The sequence below is a fragment of the Dromaius novaehollandiae genome, chromosome 10, assembly GCF_036370855.1.
Source record: "Dromaius novaehollandiae isolate bDroNov1 chromosome 10, bDroNov1.hap1, whole genome shotgun sequence".
NCBI lineage: Eukaryota > Metazoa > Chordata > Aves > Casuariiformes > Dromaiidae > Dromaius > Dromaius novaehollandiae.
Window position 1 is genome coordinate 16163483 of NC_088107.1, and position 18580 is coordinate 16182062.

The window sequence follows — 18580 nt, forward strand, 5'->3', positions numbered from 1 at the left end:
ACAATTTGGCTCTATCATTTTACATACAGAATGGAACAATGTCTTCCCGTGCTGTAGAAAACAAAAGCATTTTAATTAAAAACAGCTTTTCCAACTGAATGAAAAAATCAGAATAACACGTGCATGTGCTCTCACACACAGAAAGGCAAAAGCCAGCACCTTTATATAAGGAGTTCTTAAGGCTCCCCCCCAAAAAAAACCCAAAAAACCCACACCCTCAGTTTTCCAAGAGGCTCTGATGAAATATTAGGCTAATGCTGTGCATCCTAGATTTTCTAACTGTGGAAATTGAAGTGGTAATCAGTAGTTTTCATTGTCCACCAAATTCACACACTGAAATTAGGATGATGCATAGCATTGGACATATGCCCTCCCAAAACAGCTAGGTAGAACTTGGCCCTGAAGCATGCCCAACTTGAGTAAGTAGGGTTAAGATATGGACAGAGAGGGATGGAGCCTACTGGGGAGTGCAGAAAAGCATTCTTTTCTGAGAATCAATGTGTAAACAAGAGGATGGCCCTATGCTCTCGTATACAACAGCAGTAGCTCTGAATGAGTAAGGACTGGTATATACAGTACCACAGAAGCCAAATTAAACTCAGTTTTTGGAACTGAGTTAATCCGGACCTGTAACAAGCACACAAAAACTATGTTTTTACAGTAAGTCAGTCAATCTAGCCTGTGATAGGAAAGGTGTATTTCACAGATAAAACTGGAATCCAAAACATTGGCAAAAGAGAAGTTATAGACATACACATTAGGAAACTGAGGAAAAACCTGTTTCAACCAAGTTGGTGATCCAAAGAAATCAATTCCCAGAGAAACAAACTTTGACATCCTGGGACTGAAGAAAAAAAAAATTCCACCACATTAAGAATACAAAGAGTGTTCATTCACTGAAGAATGTTAGAGTAAAAAGGGGTCCTGACATAGTACCCAGCCATATTTCACAGCAGTCTGCTCTAGGTGACCCTGGCTTGAGCAGGGGGGTTGGACTAGATGATCTCCAGACATTGCTTCCAACCTCAGCCATTCTGTGATTCTGTGATCATTACATCACAAAAGTTTAATTTTAAAATCAAGTTTCAACATAGGGAAGCTGAAGATCTAAATATCAAACATTTTCTAGATTTAGCTGGAAAACTGATTTGAAGCCTTTGCTATTGAGAGCATTTAAGTTGGGAAGAAACAAAAAGATGTACGAAATAAAACATATGACAGAAAGCCTAAGGCAGAAAAATAGATACAAAACAGTAATCGCAGGAGAAATAAAAACTAGATAAAGAAAGGAGAAGAAAAAGTGTAAGGAGGTCTAAAGCAAGGAAATGAACCAAAATACAGCTAACATACATATGACACTAAAAACAGTAAATCAGGTAACATGTCAGGAATGATTAAAAAAAATCCCATATGCACAGAACTCTGCACAAGAAGCTGAACTATATTATCTTGGTTGAAAAAAACCTAACCCACATGAAACAAACATCCTTCCCCACAAAAAGTATAACACAATCAAGAATCAAGTGGCAGAAACAATAAAAAGAAATGAGAAAACAAATTATTCTAGATAAGAAAGAAATTAGAAGTACAATTCTGAATCCAGAAAGGCTCAGTTGAAGGGATGAAAGATTCATTTTTAAGTCTGTTTTAAGCAAGAAAACCAAAACAACAACCACCACCACCAGAAAAAAGAAGTCTTCTTAAATGTACACTTCTGTCAAGAATGACATCCAAAGGCCACATTCAGAACGTAAAAACTGAAAAGCTCATGAAAGCCACATCAAAACATTAACACCGTAAAGAAAACATGTAGTATGAGATAATTCCAACAGTGAAAGGTTTTAAGAGGCCACAGAACATGGCTGCAGTAGAAATCCCAGAAAAGGACGTAGTGCTTGCTAAAAAATGTTGGTCTAACCTGGAATAAAGCCAGAGAGTCACAAAACTGAGTGATAAGTGATTAAAGACCCTTTTTTTTTTTCTGCTGTGCACCTTGACAGCCACATTTCAGGCTGCGACTTCAAGTATCTCCACTCAGCCAGGGAATGGGAACAAGAACCACCCAGAATCTTAGCAAAGGAAGGCTATAAAACTTGATTCAGTCTCATCTGTGACATTCTGGTTGGAAGTAAACCTGATGAATGAGAAAGATGTCTCAAAAAGAAGCACCATTTGTTTACTGTCTTTAACCTTCAAAGAAAATCACTGTCTTGATGAGTTACATCCAGCCTATATAGACTTAAGAAGGCTGAGGTTCTCCAAAAGGTATGATTACTCTAACATTTTCTATTAAGATCACTGTAAAGGTCATTAACAGCTTTATCTATCAGAAAAAAAACAGGATGTATGCATGAGAGAAGTAAGATGGGGAGAAAGGAGGGCTGTCTGTTGCAGTGAAGAGACTATGAGACATCCTAGCACTCCTTTGCAGGATCTCCTATCAATATCAAGGATTTAATAAAGCATATAAAGTCATGAGTAAACATTTATAAAGATAAAAATTCACAGACTTGAAACATACATACATATTGTGTGGAGTAGCAGACCTTTCAGTATTACTTGGCCTGCTTTACAATAACAGATTACAAGAGGACTCAACGGGCAATTTGGATATCCTAGTGATGTCTAGGGTTTTGACTACATCTTTATTTTAGGCCTTTTCAGATACAGTGACAGACTGATTTAGCTAATCCACTGCACCAGACACGCCCCAAGCTTCTCTCTGCAAGCCATTTAATCAACTGTTGAAGACTCAAAACTGGAAAGTACAAGTCTTTTCCTAATGATTCTGCCAGTGATTCAACTACTCAGTCCACAGGCATTTCTTTCACTTTGTTTTTTTAAAACCAAAAAACCTCCCCAAACAATATGTAATGATTTAGCCACAAATCTGAAGAAGAATATATCATCTCATGTTTTAACTGTCTTATTTAATTACGTTCATTCAGACTGATTCTCCTGTTAAGCAAAAGCAGGATATATTAGGCTGCATGGTATTCATTCTTCCAAAATCACTGACAGCTAGGACAATGGCAGCTCCGTAGATTTGGCTGGAAAATGGAGATGGGGCCTACTCTCCAGGTAAAGAGAAAGCTGTTAGCAGCCCCTGAGCTTCATATTAACCCTACAGCACTAGCTAATGTAGTCACATTGCCTAAATGGTCTCAGTTTAAACTGTTTTCAAGAAGGGTATCGCAATCAGTTTACCTCATACAAGTGAGAAATTTATCTTCGTTCCTTCTTTCTCAAAAATATCCATAGCTAAGGCAAAAAAGCACCCAACTTGACTCTAGCTGAAAGTTATGATTCTGTGATTCTCTGGTTCTCCAGGAAGATCTAGGACACATGATTTACATGCATATTTCCCTTGGGCCTTCCAAAGAAAACAAGTATGTTGCAGAAGTGTTTCATCTACTGACCCTGCAAGTTTTGACTGCTTAATTCCTCCTCACCACACTACTGTTTCACTACAACTGCCAAGCAAACCGAAAAGCAAAAACATCTAAGTAGCTACCACTACAGCACTCTCTTAAGAGGCAAAAATGACAAGAAACACACCGTAAAAGTCAGGGGGAAAAATGCAAGGTTACTTAAAAGGCCAAATGGAAACCATATCAAAATGAAATAATTCAATATGGAGTATCTGTTTCTTTGAGCAGAAAAACCTGTAAAACTTAGAGAATGAGAAGTTTCTCATCCATTTATTTCTCCACACAGCCTAAGCAAAATAAAGATTTGAATGCTTTTTGAAAATTTTATATTAATTTCTCTTATGCCTGAGATTTTCATTTAATATAATTCCACTGATGCTAAATAAAGTTATCCTCTCTGAATCTTGTGATATTTTACATCTAGCATGAATTCGTAAATCAGTATTTTCAAATACATTTTTAATTCAGTGCAACTTCACGGTCCTAGAACCTTTAAAGTTCAGGCAAAACTAGTTTATACTCTAGTTCAGGTCTTCAAATGACTAGACTAAGTGAGTCAGTATATTCTTCATTAATTTATTCAAAAGTAACAGCTACTGAGTATTTTACAGTTTAAGGGAATAAAAGTTTACCTGATCTAATATTCCAGGCTGTGCTGTTACAGTAGTCACTGGTCTCGGTACAGGTTGAGCCATTACAGGAATGGTAATATTTCTTGATACTGGCTGTGTCGTCACTGGAATGGTTACAGGTCTGCTAACAGGTTGCGATATTCCAGAATTTGACCGGGGCATCTGCTGTGTTGATAAACATCCAGTGACTGGTCTCTGCAATGTCTGTGAAGTTCCTGAAACATTCACTGGTCTAGACAATGGTGGAACTGCTACAGAGCTAGTTGTAGGTCTGGATACAGACTGAAAGACTGATGAAACAGGCATGGCACTGGGGCTGGATGCAGGTGTCGCATAATGGTGACTGTCAGGCTTGAATGTAGTAACTGTACCTGTTACAAAGGATTCCAAAGTTATCTTTATGTAATACTACAATCAGATGTTTCATAAGAGTTTTTTTTTAAATTACCATATTAGGACAACATAGTACCTCTACTGGGTGCACCATTCTGTATCCCCCTTCGTGATGAGCTGAGGTTGACTCTGTTCAATATATCTGTCAAAAGTTAGATTTGTCTTAATTGCAGATAATTGCTTAATTGCATTGCAAATTAAAAGCACCATTTATATCCACTAATTAATCCAATTAGGATTTGACTTACACATTAGAAGATTATTTCTAAAATAAACACCTGGCAAAACAAAATGTCAGTTGCACAAATTAAGATATACTCTTCCACTCCCCTCCCCTTAGGTGAACTAGTTCACCTAACAATCTTAGTTTTTATTTTGTTGCAGACAAGATTACACACAAAATAAACAAAATAAGAACATTTCATAAATATTTAGCTCTACTGATTACAAAATACAAATACATTTATCCACTTGTTTATCATATCTATAATAAGAATTTCCCCAAATACCAGAACTGATCCACAGGAAAGGAAGCATTTCCTCTAAACCAATAATCAAGTTTGCTTCTGCATTACAGGGAAATACAGGATGCTACCCATTTGCAGTCTTGTCTTTAGGGTCCAACTTCCAGTATCAAAGGAAATCAAAAGAGCAGGAATCAGAGGAGTGATATTGGAGCTGCAGTACAAGTGGAATAGCTTTATTATATGGTATGATTATCCTATATGGTAGTCTATTACTAGACTTGTAGCTCATCAGAAACGTAATGCATTTTTTAAGATTTGACGCTTACTCCCTAACCCCTACAACAAAATCAGTATTTGCTGACTAGTTCATCTACATCTTTAGCTTTAGGTTTCTGTTCATTCCAGAATGTTGCAATATTATTGCATCAAATCAAAATCCTCTTCTAACAGCAGGTTCTCAGTTCAGTTCATTTTGCTACAGAGTTTCTTGCTCTGACATGTGAGAACATGCGTATGAAATGAAATCCTCCAATATCTATTCAACAAGATCTAAAGTAACTTCTCAGACCTCGGTCAAACAACATCAGGATCTCAAGCAAGAGATCTTAGTGCATCTACATGTTGTATTTAACAACCTTAAGGCTGCTTCCACAGGCAATGGCTCAAGAATATGCAGCATTCATGTTGATTAATAAATCTAATAGCAAGAGAACTCAGAATATCACCACTCTTAGCCTGTCACCTGCATTTTGATCATACTAATGAAAAGGCAGCTGCAACCAACAGATCCAAACAGGTCTGCATGTTTCTAAGATGCGAGGAAATTTGCTTCTATAATAGTAATACCGATCTATTTAGTTTAATATGACACTATAAATGAGTAAGGATTCACTTCTGGAGTTTCACCTGAACATGTACTTGTAAACAGATAAGCTTTCTTTTAAGAGTTTGCTAATAAATCTATATCCCACATGGGAATCGTGGAGCAAAATGAAACTAAAGCCGTCCTCTACCTATGAGAATAAGCCATCTTACCAGTTATGGCTCACAAAGCACATTCAGCTTCAGGCAGTCTAGTGTACACACAATTCATATCCTATAACACAATGGTAGATTTAAATGTTTTAAGAACATTTCAGGAAAGCCAGGGATTTGGAGTTATAAGCTAAATTTACATGACTCAACTGATTCATCATAGACTTGATGTGCTCTTTCTCCGTCCCTCAAAGCATTATTTGTTATGTCTTAGGCAAAACTGCACTGAACTATAAGAAAGCTGACATGTAGAATGGTATTTTTGAGCAGAAACAACTTACAGCTATATATGATTGTGAAGAAGTGAGCAAGGAAAATGACCAGTAACTGGATGAGTTGTAGGAAATTACATGAAGTGAACAACGTGTTAATTACTTCTCATCCCAGTCAAACTAATCCTCCAGTAAGGCAGGAAGAGGCACTTTACTGTACATGACACTGTCAGCATGTATAATTTGGGGATCTTTTATTATTTCTTCAGTTTTCCACACCAGTCTGTATAGAAGTGATTATTGCATTGTCAGAAGAAAGTTAAAAAGATTGCTGTATATTGCAAAAAAATGTATCTCACAGAAGACTTAAGAACTACATGCAAGCCTCCATTTGTCATCTGATCAGAAAGAAATTCTCAAATAACAACTGAATAAGGGTGATAAGCCAAGCTGAATTCATTGTGGCTTGCCTATTACCAGCAAAGGTGATTCTGCAGACTGAAACCTGACTACTGTCAGATAGTACTACTTACAAGACAGAGAAGAATTGATGTCATTCTTCCATAGCTGTTTTTGACAGTCAAGTAGGAGATTACAAAGAGAAAAGTCAAGGAAAGGGGAGGAGGAAAGATAAAGTAAAAAGTTATACCATAACTGACTTTAGTTGCATCAGGACTGAGCATAGACAGCACTAGAATAAGACACACATGCTGTAAGCCTGTATCTTTTGCACAAGTTCTTAAAGTTGCTGAATTATATTAGAAATAGAGTTTTCACTTGAAATATGAATTTCTATCTTTCATGATTACAACAAAAAAAAATTTTGAAGCTGCAATGAATGCAAGGAAATCTGGCACATTTGTTGCTCTAATGTATGCCTACCCCTTTTACCTTTTTACCTTTGTTCTATTCCATGACCTATTCCTAACATGACCAACACCAATCCACAGGTCTCTGGACCTCCCAGAAAACAGTAAGGGGGTGGGTGGGTGGGTGGCTGTGGGTGTATTTTTTTTTAGCCTTCCTAGAAGTTATCTCCGTAGAAAACTTCTCAGACTTATTTTCAAATATTTTTCAAGTATTCAAGAGGACAAACTATTTTTTCAAGCGTTTTTTAAATATTCAAGGAGATATACCCTTACAAGAACTATTCCTAGGTGAGACAACTTTTAACAACAACTTCAATACTTCTTTAATATTTAAAATGTCATGTATTTTTAAGCTAGTGCTAGAGACTTAAGTAGACTTACAATCCCAGCAAGTGTCAAAGTAAATCAGAGCTCAGACACAAATCATGCTGCTATGAAATACAAGACTGAAGAACTAGTAAACAGCTTCAAAGTCTGTGCAACAAGGTATGGCAGAGAGCCTAGTCTAACATTTTGCCTCAAGATGCTGGACTGCAAACTATAAACATTCAGAAAATGACTGTTGAAGTCTCAGACACCAGTGTAGCAGAGATGAGGCAGAAAGAGAACGTTAACGAACTTCACTAGGCAGTCTTGTGTATTCAATAGCCAGGGAACTCTTAACTCAAACCTCTTTTAACAATTGACTACAAGATGGCCACATACAGAGATTTAAGAGTTTCATTACTAAAGTTAATATAAGTAACAAAAATAATGTTCTCCTTTACTTACCTGCCAAAGCCCAAGTACAGGACACACATGGAATCCTGACACAGCTGCTGATATCACAACCACCTAACTCACTCCCTGCACTGCCTGCATTAGGAGAAAACTACACAGCTTGATGAAAAAACTCTTATTTTACAGGAGATGAATGAATTTATTAATACAAATCTCTTACTTGACAGAGAGCCTTCTACTATTTTCACATTAATCACTTTTCCTGATTATGCCTTTATCACAGGCACTTGAACTTGGCTTTGTCAGAATGACATCCAGCCATTCAGACTGTCTGTCAACACACTAAATGTGGGGTGGAGAAAAATGAGGGTCTTCAACATGATGACTTAAATTCATGCACATTACTTCAGTAGGGAGGCACTACCATGTATCTGCCTCGGTGTTAACTAAGAACAATTACATATGGTTTCGGTGTTGTGTATACATATATATGGGACTTGAGCCATGTCATTAATGCTAAAACATTTAAGTGTCCCAGTTTTGACTTCAGAGATTGAAGGTTAGAAAGACAGCTATACGTGACCTGGACCTTCAAACGGACGATTTCCTAAGAATGCCAATTTTCAGTATGTGGCAGAGAAATAAAGAACATTAAAACTTAGAATTTCTTAAATCTTATTGTTAAAAGTTTCATATTTTTCAAAGTAAACTTAAAGTTCTCCATCTTAAAATAACGTTTTCTGTAATTTAAAATGGATATCTTACATGTACTAGCTGGCTTTGAGCTTGAGATTTCCCCAACAAAGATCGGCTCATCATCATCATCATCCTCCTCCACTTCTTTCACTCTCTTTTGCCATGGTTCTAGCTCCTCTTCTTCACATTCCATAAACAATTCTGCCATCTCGAGACTAGAGAGTAATAAAGAGGAAAAAAAAAAAAAAAAGATTACAAAAAGATCACTGCACTTGACAATAACATTCCCATAGAATGGTCTATTTATTTTCTCGTGTTTTATACGGGCTGACCCCCATCCAATCTAAAAGATATTTAAAGACTGACACTCCATCACCTTCCTGATAATTTATTCCAATCCTCATTTTTCTCATTAAAGATGGGGGGGGGATAGGAAACAAACAAACAAAAAACCCTAAGCATCATCACATAATTTAAACCCTTTCTACTATAATCCACCAGTTATCATCCAAAAGATGGAGCCTCCAATACCACAGTAAAAAGCATCTCTTTAAATATACTTCTACACCAGGTAAGCGATTCAAAGAACTTACTGTGATGAAGCATGCAATGTATCTGGCACAAGCGAGCTACTTAAGCACTAGTTAAAGCTGTGCTCTCTTTGCATCTTAAAAGAAAGAAACAACAACAATCGCCACACTCCCACAAATTTTGTAAAATTTTGCAAAGACTTTACATACAGTCACATTTTCTTAAAACTCTAAAAAACACTGCATAATATCATCATAAACAATTAGAACTGGATAAAAGTTCTGCATAGACTTTCATTAGATTGAGTCCCTCATGCTTGGTGATTGGCTCCTGTGCTGAGGAAAAGAAAAAAGACTTAAAGATAGTAATGAAAACATTATGTGGCCCTGGGGAATTAACCAAACTATGATCAGCAGCATTAGTCACAACTGTTTCTGTTTGTTTTGTTTTTTAAACAAACTGTGACAACCAGTGATGTTTTCTGTTCTCTATTGGCATCCTCCAACACAATCTTGAAAGCACTTCTGAGCAATACAGGAAATATGAAACTATTCTATATTTCTTTAAATATGCTACAAACAATCTAATGGGCAATGAGACAAGAGCAACCTTGCAGAGGGTCAGCATCTTCGTAAAACCACTGAGTCATCCGAGTGGTAACTAAGACCAGGATCCCAATAGAATAGCGTTTGTTTTGTCCAAGACTGGAAGTTTCAAAAATTTTTGAGCCAAAACCATCACCAGGAGCCTTGATTTATTGATGTCTCCACTTTTCAGTAAAGGGTGTGGGGAGGGAGAGGAAACAATGCAATTGTGGGCGAAGATCCCAAAAGTAACTCGAGACAAGAGAGGAGATCCTTGAAACTAATGGGCAGTTTTATTAAGTACGTGACATTCAATCCAGTATTGGACTGCTCTGGGGAGAAGGAAAACAAAAAACAAAAAAACCCAGAAAAATTTAGCAGAGCAATAGTTGATGATCAACTGAAGAGTATTTCTAGTCTCACTATCAGGCCACTGATATGTCTCTCATTCTTGTGCTCATACAACACTTATCTGACAAAACAAGCTAGTTAAGGAAGCTAGATTAGAACTCATTCACATTATTATACAGTGATAGTTCTCTGCCAGTTTAACTCTCTAAACCTCACCACCACCGTATCAGATCAGCACTAATGTCATTGCAAGAAAGGACGAAGAAACAGACCTTCCTTCTCTCCACAGCAACAGATGGTTAAACTGACTTATTTATATTGTAAGAAACGTAAACTCCTTAAGATCTTAAGGTATTCTCAAAAAATGATTCAAAAATTAGCACAGTTTTTAAAAATTGAAGTGTTAGAATATTTCAGATCTTGTCTACTTTTTTTTTACTCCAACCCTATGAACACCATGCTTTCACTGATAACTTTTTCTGACAACAAAGCCAGCCTAAGGAGTTCCTGCACTGCTATTCCTGTACTGCTCCTCAAGTTGTGCTAGTACAATCTTTCATCAGACTCTGAAGTGAACCAATGCAGGTTAAAAATAACTTGGCCTACAAACAATTGTACCAGCTTAACTGACAGGTGAAAAATTTAGTGGCCTAAGGAATTATAATTGCAGAAGGGGGATAGGGTTGATAACAGGAGGTATATAGGAATTGCTCAAATTGCCTTTGCTGCCAAGAGAAATGTCTGCATATATTTTTAGAGTGCAATTAGCTTCCAAGATTTCAGCTTTTTAACTAGATTAGAGTAGATCACGCATTCCAGGAATCCCGCTAGTGGTCAGTCTCAATGCCAGCAACAACATTAAACTCCCTCCCACCCCTCAAAAATATTTTCCAGTGGAGGTACAGACTCCAGTGTAATAAACATAAACCTACTGACAACAGACTTTGTTTTTTGTATATATATAATTTTTTATATATATTTATACACACAGATATATATATCTCAATATTTTTATATATATTGATATATATCTATATATCTAAAAAAACACATCTATACTCATACATATACATACACACACACCCCTCCTTAAAAGGAGTCCACAGATCTGAGAGGTCCAAAACTTCAATAACATGCCACATATATGATCAAAGAAAGCATTTAAGCCACAGTTCTAGCCTAAGAAGTGTGAAAACTGTAACCAAATTCTTCAAGTCTCTTCAAAAATCTCATTAGAATACATAAAGATACTGCTTAAAAGGCAGCAACAGTCAGCAGGGGGGGGGAAAAAAAGTTGCCTAAGTTTATATGGCTGATGCTTCTACAGCTCTGCCCAGCAAGAACTAAGGCTAGTCATGAAAGTTCATTAGGCAGGCACAGATAATCAAAATCCTGCAAAACATGAGTTCATGGAACACTATTACAAGTGCTACACATTAGACCAGTACTGAACTAAAAACTAATACAAGACAAAAGAAATGAATGCATTATGCAAAACAAGAAAAACACTAAATTCTGGATGAAGTAACAGTGCTTAGAAGAGCACTAATTTGGACATCTTTATTTAACAGGACAATTATGTTCAAAGATAAATGCTTTTATTAAGCCAGCTGCATTTATATCTTGTTCTTCAGTGTTCATATTTATAAGTGTTCACATTAATGGAAACAACAAAAAACCCACAAAGAGTAATAAAAAACCAAGAGTGTAAGAGCAGTAGTGAAAATAGGGGAAAATGTTCTGTAAGAGTGTACTTTGAAGATATGCAGAAATCAATACTGTAAAAGTCATGACAAATACAGCAGCAGCAGGACTTTAAGTTACTGAAATCCCATTTATATACTACTTCAGATGCAATTCACCTGTTCCACTTTTAAGATCAAGAGATGTTTCCAACACAATACTCCCTTGGGTTGATTTAAAAATAACTGAAAACCTAGTGTGAGGCTGGGAAGTATGCTTAAAGAGTGAGGGCATCTACTAACAAAGTTTTCAGACTAGTTTTGTTTGTTATCTTTCCATAACAGTGTTACTATGCACTAATAGCGTAGTGCACTACTTTAACGCTATTTTTTTCCAGTTTAATATCGGCGCTTCAAATGATCAGCGATGTTATATTATTTATGGTGACACATCATAGGGTGAGCATCCACTTCGTATTTCAGTCACCTTCATGTAGAGGCACGTAACCTTGCGTCGTGTTACTTGAGGAACAGCACGTAGCCTACCACTTCATCTGCGCTATTAGCGGTGTTGCATTTTTATTGAGTGCTGCATGTTTCAGCAGCATTGGAACGATGATAAAGCAGAAATTCAACCCTGAAGTTTTGAAAAGCCAAAGTATAAACCAACCACCCTTAAAAGAAAAAAACCAGACCAACACCATCCTCTCTGCAGTGCGATGGTATAAGCTCCGCCTCGGGAAGGGCGATGTTGCCTTTGCAAACAAGTCAGGAGTTCACACCCCCGCGCCGAGATGGGTGCGAGGCCGCGGGAGGAAGCCAAGTCCCCGAGGGCACCGAGCAGCTGCCGCTCGGCCCGCGCCGCCCCTGGCGCCGCTTTCTCTGCGGCGGCCTCACCGCCGCCCGTCCCGCCTCCGAAGCGCCGGGGGACCGCAAGGACCCGGCCGACGGCTCCGGGCCGGGGTCCGGGCGAGGCCTGCCCACCACGGCCGCAGGAGGCAAGGCGGCGCGGCACGGCTGCCAGGGGCGGGGGGGCCCGGCCGCGGCCGCCCGCCGCCCCGCGGAGGCAGGGCGGAGCGAGCCCTGCCCGGGCCGCCCCTGCGGGCAGCTCCCCCGGCTCCCCACAAGGCCGGGCGAGCTCCGCCGGGAAGCCCTGGCGGCCCGGGGTCCCGCTCCGGGCGGCGCGGGGGCCGCAAGGCCGCGCTCCGACCTAAGATGGCGCCGGCCTCGCAGGCGACAATCCCCCCGCGGCCCGCGCGCCGCTGAGCGGCGGCTCCCTCCGCGCGGCGAGGCCCGGGCCGGCGGCGGCGGGCGCGGGAGCGGAGCGGGCCGGCTTACCGTGCTGCGCGTCTGCAGAGGCCGCGGCCGGCCGCCTCGCGCACTTCCTCCCAGGCCGCCGGGGGGATGGGAGGCCGCCGCGCTGGCGGAGCCTCCTCACATCGCCGGACCGCGGCGCCCCACCTCAGCCGCCGCCGGGGGAGGGGGAGGGAGGGAGGGAGGGGGCGGCTGGCTGGCTGGCTGCGCGGCGCCCGGCGCGCTGCCTGATGGGTAGAGCGCAGGTCAGCCCCACGGAGGCGCCGGCTTTCCGGCGGCCGCGGGGGCGGGGTCGGGCCGCGCGGGGGCGGCGCGCGCCGTTGCGCGCCATGTGCCGGGCCTCACACCCCGCGGCCGTTGGCCGTTAGGCGTTGGCGGTAGCGCGTCGCCCGCCTCGCGCCGCGGCCGCCTCGCCGCCCCTCACCGTCCCGCACGGCGCCACGCGCCCGCCGCCGCCCTGGCGAGAGCGGGCAGAGCCCGAGCCGACGCCGCGGCCTTGCCTCCAGTCAGAGCCAGGCGGCTCTCCGGGAGCGCGACGCCCCGAGCAGCGTCACCTCAGCGGCTGCCCCTGTAAGTAGGCCCCGCTCACGGAGCAAGGGCGCTGTCTGCGCGGGCTGGGCGCAGCGGGTCGAGCCCTTGGGAGAGCACCAAGGGAGCGCCAGCCTTTCCCTTGCAGGAGGGCCAGCCACGAGCACCCGTTGCTCTGCACTGCTAGGTACACGAGCAAACAAAACCGAGGCAGAGCAGTACCAGAAGTAAACGCAAAATACAAACATCCGAGCTGTAATGCACAGTATGCTGTTGGGCTCAACAGAGTCCTGATCCTGAATGTGCTCACTGGAGTGCAAGATACTAACTCTAACATGGTTCTGGCTGAAGGTTCATCCTGTGTATATGCTTCCATTGTGTTTTTTCATAGCCATTTACACAGTGAGTTAAATTACACAATCAAAGGTAAGACCAGCTGTTCCAAACCTTTACTGAATAAAACATTGCCATTACTTTTGGTGAGATGTAAATTAATTGGTAGAGCAGGCCTTAAATAGTTAGTGAAGCTTCAATGTCTAGAGAATACTGTGTCTTAACACACAGTATAGCTAAGGGCAGTATTTTCATTCATCTCAGTTAAAGTTTTCTTAGGAAAATCTCTCACCCAATGACTAACTGACTAAGAGATTTAGCCCTCTCATGACTTTCAGTCTGTGGCTTTTTCTCACCCTGCCCACCTCACATACTGGCTACAATGGTCTAGCCATCTGTCTAAAAAAGCTCTTCAGTTTAGATTTCTTTCTTTAAGCTTTATTGTTCATTCTACCCAACTTCTTTTAAAAATATGATTTTTTCTCTAGTAAAATATGAAAATGTTTCTGGTGAATTTTGAAAACAACTAATGGGAAAGCGCTTAATCAACTGTTATCTGTCTTTCAACTTTTTCAGCCCACGCTTTTCACATCTTATTGCTGGTGAAATCTGCCATAGCTGCCCTCAGACACGCCCGATTTATTTAGTGTAAATTCTCTCAAATGTAGGTATTTTTGGAAGAATAAATGAAGTGTCCTTATCTTTTTGAACATAAGCTCTAAAGATCGGACTATTACGTTTAGCCTGGAAAGTATTCTGTTCATTTTCACTATTATCTGTTATCATTGAGATGCTTCCAAAGTTCTTTGGAACCTCAGAGAAGAGAAGAAAAAATTAAACAGTGTCTAGTAATTAAAGAATTGCTGCTTAGTAATTATGTAATTAAATCATTTAGTTATTACAATTTAGTAATTAAACAGTTATTAAACTATACTGCCCTGCCAAAGTGTGAGAAAAAAACACAGAAACAAATCCTGTTGATTTTTGGCAGAAAATGGAGAAGAAGAATGGAAATTAGGCGAACTCATTTTGGACGTAAGTGACTGGGAAGAGAACTCCACCTATCAAAATTCTAATTGTTAGATATAGCTCAGTCCTTTGAAACCCATATGTGTTTTTAACTACACATTTACCTACTCCAAAATCATTGCAGGTGTTTATGTTCTTTCTGAAATAAGGTGGATACAAGAGAATATTAAGGCTATGAAGTGAAGCATAGAAAAGCTATGAAATGCCAGAGTCAAGATAGCTCTGCACATTTAATTTATTAACATTGTGCATATGTATCTGTAGGCATGCAATTGTAGACTGTCTATTCTATAAGACCCCTACCTGATTTCTTGGACAAATCTATTTGAATATCGTATTCTTGCATCATCTTCCAAAGGCAAAATAAGCTTACCAAGTGGCAATAATAGGCATTCATAACTGTGGAACTCACAGATGAATGAAGGCTAGTGAATAGACCTCATAAGTACAAAAAACCCAAAACAAAACAAAACACCACTTTCATAGGCTCCCTCAGTTATTAGATAAGCATCTATTGAGGTCCTTGCAATAAGAAAGGCAGAGGCAGATGCACCACACGTATTGACCCATATATCCTGTAAGAGAAATCAGAATGATGGAAGACATGCAGTACTTCCAAACAGTACAAAAAATTGCAAATTCTGGAGACACCATCCAGAATTAACCACTGTGGAGGAAGGCTGCATTATATGTAAAATAAGGTACTGATAAGGCAACAAGAGGTTTTAGTAGGATCCTGTTTGAAAAATCATAGAGAAAACTGCAAACAGGTGATACACTGTAAAAGTGAAACTTGTTAACAGAATCTAGTTACAGAGGATGATTATATTTCATGTAGTTGGGCTGTATGCACACACTGTTGGCTATGGTAATAAAACTGAATGTGAAACCTAACTAGGTCTGAATTACTGCATCTGTGATCTGCTGGCCTGTTAATTAATAAAGAGACCTTCCTTTCCTTTCTGAGAGTTATTGACGGTAATCTTTCATCAGTTGCTATTTTTTGTGTCTCAAAGGCTTTGTTTGTGCCTGAGATCAATTGATTGCAATATTTTGCAATGGTCTAAAATGCTTCTATTCCTTGCTACAAGATATATTAAAAAAACCCAGTTATATTGTAAACTAAAGACTTTGTTGCTAACATTGACTAACATGGATGTAGGCAGCTAGACAAACTGATATAATCAATTCCGGCAGTTTTTAAAGCTGCCAGCCCAATCAAAAAACAAAGTCTCTTTGCTATGTTGTCCTTTGCTTCTCCGCTGCTGTTGTCTTTCCTCCCCTCAACAAAAAAAATGCAATGATAGATTCCTAGATTCATCCTAACTGTAGATTAGCTCTGTTGCTTCTGTGACCTGCCCCTTCTGCTTGACAGTTTAGTTCTGTTATTCAACTGTGAATTGCCCACTAAACTATAATCTGATCTTTTCCAGGGTGCCTTTCCCCCACATCATCCTTCAACAATCACGGATGGATTACCAGACAGTAGTCTCATTTTGACATGTCATACAGAAGTTAGTTACAGAAATAGCAGAAACCGGTATCTGTTTTGCTCACAACATCACAGAGTATAACTTTTCTCCTGTCTTGGCTTTCCTAACTTTATGCTGGAGAAAGTAATAGGAAGAAGGAGTGCAAGAAGTGAGAAATGATGAATGCAATTATTAACCTTATTCTGCATATCAACTAGCAATTGTTCAGCTTGTTCTTATTTTGCTTATTGTGTTCAAGTATTTCAGGGCAAGAGTGTCAATTGTCTAACCGTAAGGATTTTGCAAGGGAGATGCACAAAGTGGGGACAAATTGCAAACCAAAGCATGTCTTCTCAAGGAATAATCAGTAACTAGATTGCTAGCTGATAACTTGCAAGATGAGACTGGGAGAAAGTGAGTTTTGGCAGGAAGAACATGACTGAAGATATTTTTTTTTAAGTTATGGTTGAAAGGAGAATGATATAGAAAGTAGATAGAGGATTCTCATTCAGAAGTGTAGAAAGTTACTCTGACAGGCATTTCTCTCTAAGACGACAGTCACTCTGTCTCAATTGCTTCAGCTCAAGTATGAAAAAAAAATACTTGTATTGATTCACAGAGACTAGAAAAGAACTAATCCAACAAATTCTGTCACTGATTTCTGCAGCCAAAAGGCCCAGAATAATGGTTCTTAAGATGATTATCCATTTTAATTTTATGGAAAAAAAGCTTGAGGCTGGGAAAGAAAAAAAATCCTCATATACCTTATTTCAGTTGTTATGTCTTTAAACAATGCGCTGATGTATGCAAAAGCTTGATGATTACTTTCCACCCTGACACCATACTTTTTAACTAGTTGATCCTTTTAATCTTTAACCACAGCCATTGCATATGTAGCTGCATAAAAGCATAAAAGGCAAACAGATTTCATCAAGGTTTTAGTAACACAAACAGTTTGGCTAGACTGCTTTATATTCCCAGATCAAGACCAAAGAGCTAGATACTAGAAACCCAGGAAGTTTACTTGCTTCTTTGGAAACCTTAATATGTAAAAACAGAAAGATGTGTGCTTAAGGCATATAAAACATCCTACTTCTTATCACAAAATCATAAGACAAGCTAGTCTTTTATTTTTCTGTATTTACAGGCTGATTCTGAAAACCTTTAACCATCCCATTAAAGATTCACAAATCAGATATACATTACAAATCCTATTATCTTTGGGTTAAAAGTTTGCAAAGAAGTACTTGGACTGTTGCTATTAACATTCATTCTGAGGAAATTTGTTTTATTACTATATTGACCTGACCAATTTCACTGGATTGAAAGAATGTTTACTTCCCTGACTGCCTCCGCAAAGAATGGAGGTGAATAGGAGACAGCATCCAAAAAAGGAGAATTCAGACTCCTTTCTTAACTGAAGCAGTGACAGATGCCACCACAAATGATTTGTGCAAGCCTCTTACAAGTTCATGGGTTTTTAGATTACATAAATATGGGGATCAATTAATTCACCACCAGTGTGCAGTTACGTCTGCCATAGAACTCAGAGTCAGCATTGCTGCATTGTTGCACCAGCAACAATGTTTAAGGTTATGAATTGAAGCAAAGTGTCCCATACAAAGAAGATGATAGGGTGTTTGAATAGGGAATACACAGAAATACAAGCAGAGCACCTGGGGAGCATGAACTTATCAACCTTTTTAGGAAAGAAACATATAACTTTTACAAGTTAGTACTTTGACTGTACATATTATCAGTATCCCCCTCTGTTAAGGGGAATACCTCTCATGTAATTATCAGTAATAGTGTCTAAAAATATTGTCCAGCAAGTATCACATTGATCTTTCAAATGTTTTTGTTAGGTAAGAAGCAAACAGAAGCCAACTTTCAAGTTACCATTTACACTAACAAGGGAGTAAGATACATGTAAGATAAATTGGGATCTTAACTTTCAGACACATTTTCAAAACTTTTAGTTAGTTAGTTTCTGCTCTCCCATTGCTAAGAGTGGTGATGGAGGTAAGCCTGTAATGGAGAGAGGAGAATCTGACCTTGAGAGTTATGTATTTTGGGTTAACAGGAAAAATATTTTGTATTTAAAGCCTTGCATCAAACGTGAGTTAAACTATTTGTTACCTGTGTTGTGAAAGGTAACTAGGCTCACGTAAACAAGCTGTATTCTAATTTCTCGTGCCCTTTTTACGTTCTTTGCCTTACCTTACTTCTTCTTTCCTTATCTTCTCCCCCTCCTCTGTGTTCATAACTGTTTTAACGCTTTTCATTGGATTCTACTAACTT

At 39.6% G+C, this 18580-nt stretch overlaps 1 protein-coding gene and 1 long non-coding RNA gene across 5 annotated transcripts in view; one reads left to right on the plus strand and one right to left on the minus strand.

Annotated features, from left to right (window-relative positions):
- Positions 1-13075, minus strand: part of ZNF280D (zinc finger protein 280D) — a 53331-nt gene extending 40256 nt beyond the window's left edge. For all 4 annotated transcript variants that reach the window (XM_064517413.1, XM_064517412.1, XM_064517414.1 and 1 more), the window contains exons 1-4: positions 12942-13075; positions 8525-8670; positions 4533-4598; positions 4064-4434 (exon numbers count right to left, since the gene is read on the minus strand). In XM_064517413.1, coding sequence (XP_064373483.1) covers positions 4064-4434; positions 4533-4598; positions 8525-8663 — 576 coding nt within the window. In that variant the 5' untranslated portion in view covers positions 8664-8670; positions 12942-13075. The remainder of the gene's footprint in view (positions 1-4063; positions 4435-4532; positions 4599-8524; positions 8671-12941) is intronic.
- A 201-nt stretch (positions 13076-13276) lies between these two features.
- LOC112991162 (uncharacterized) overlaps positions 13277-18580 on the plus strand; it is a 33893-nt gene continuing 28589 nt past the window's right edge. Inside the window, exon 1 of the long non-coding RNA XR_010390852.1 lies at positions 13277-13487. This is a non-coding gene — a long non-coding RNA (uncharacterized LOC112991162). The remainder of the gene's footprint in view (positions 13488-18580) is intronic.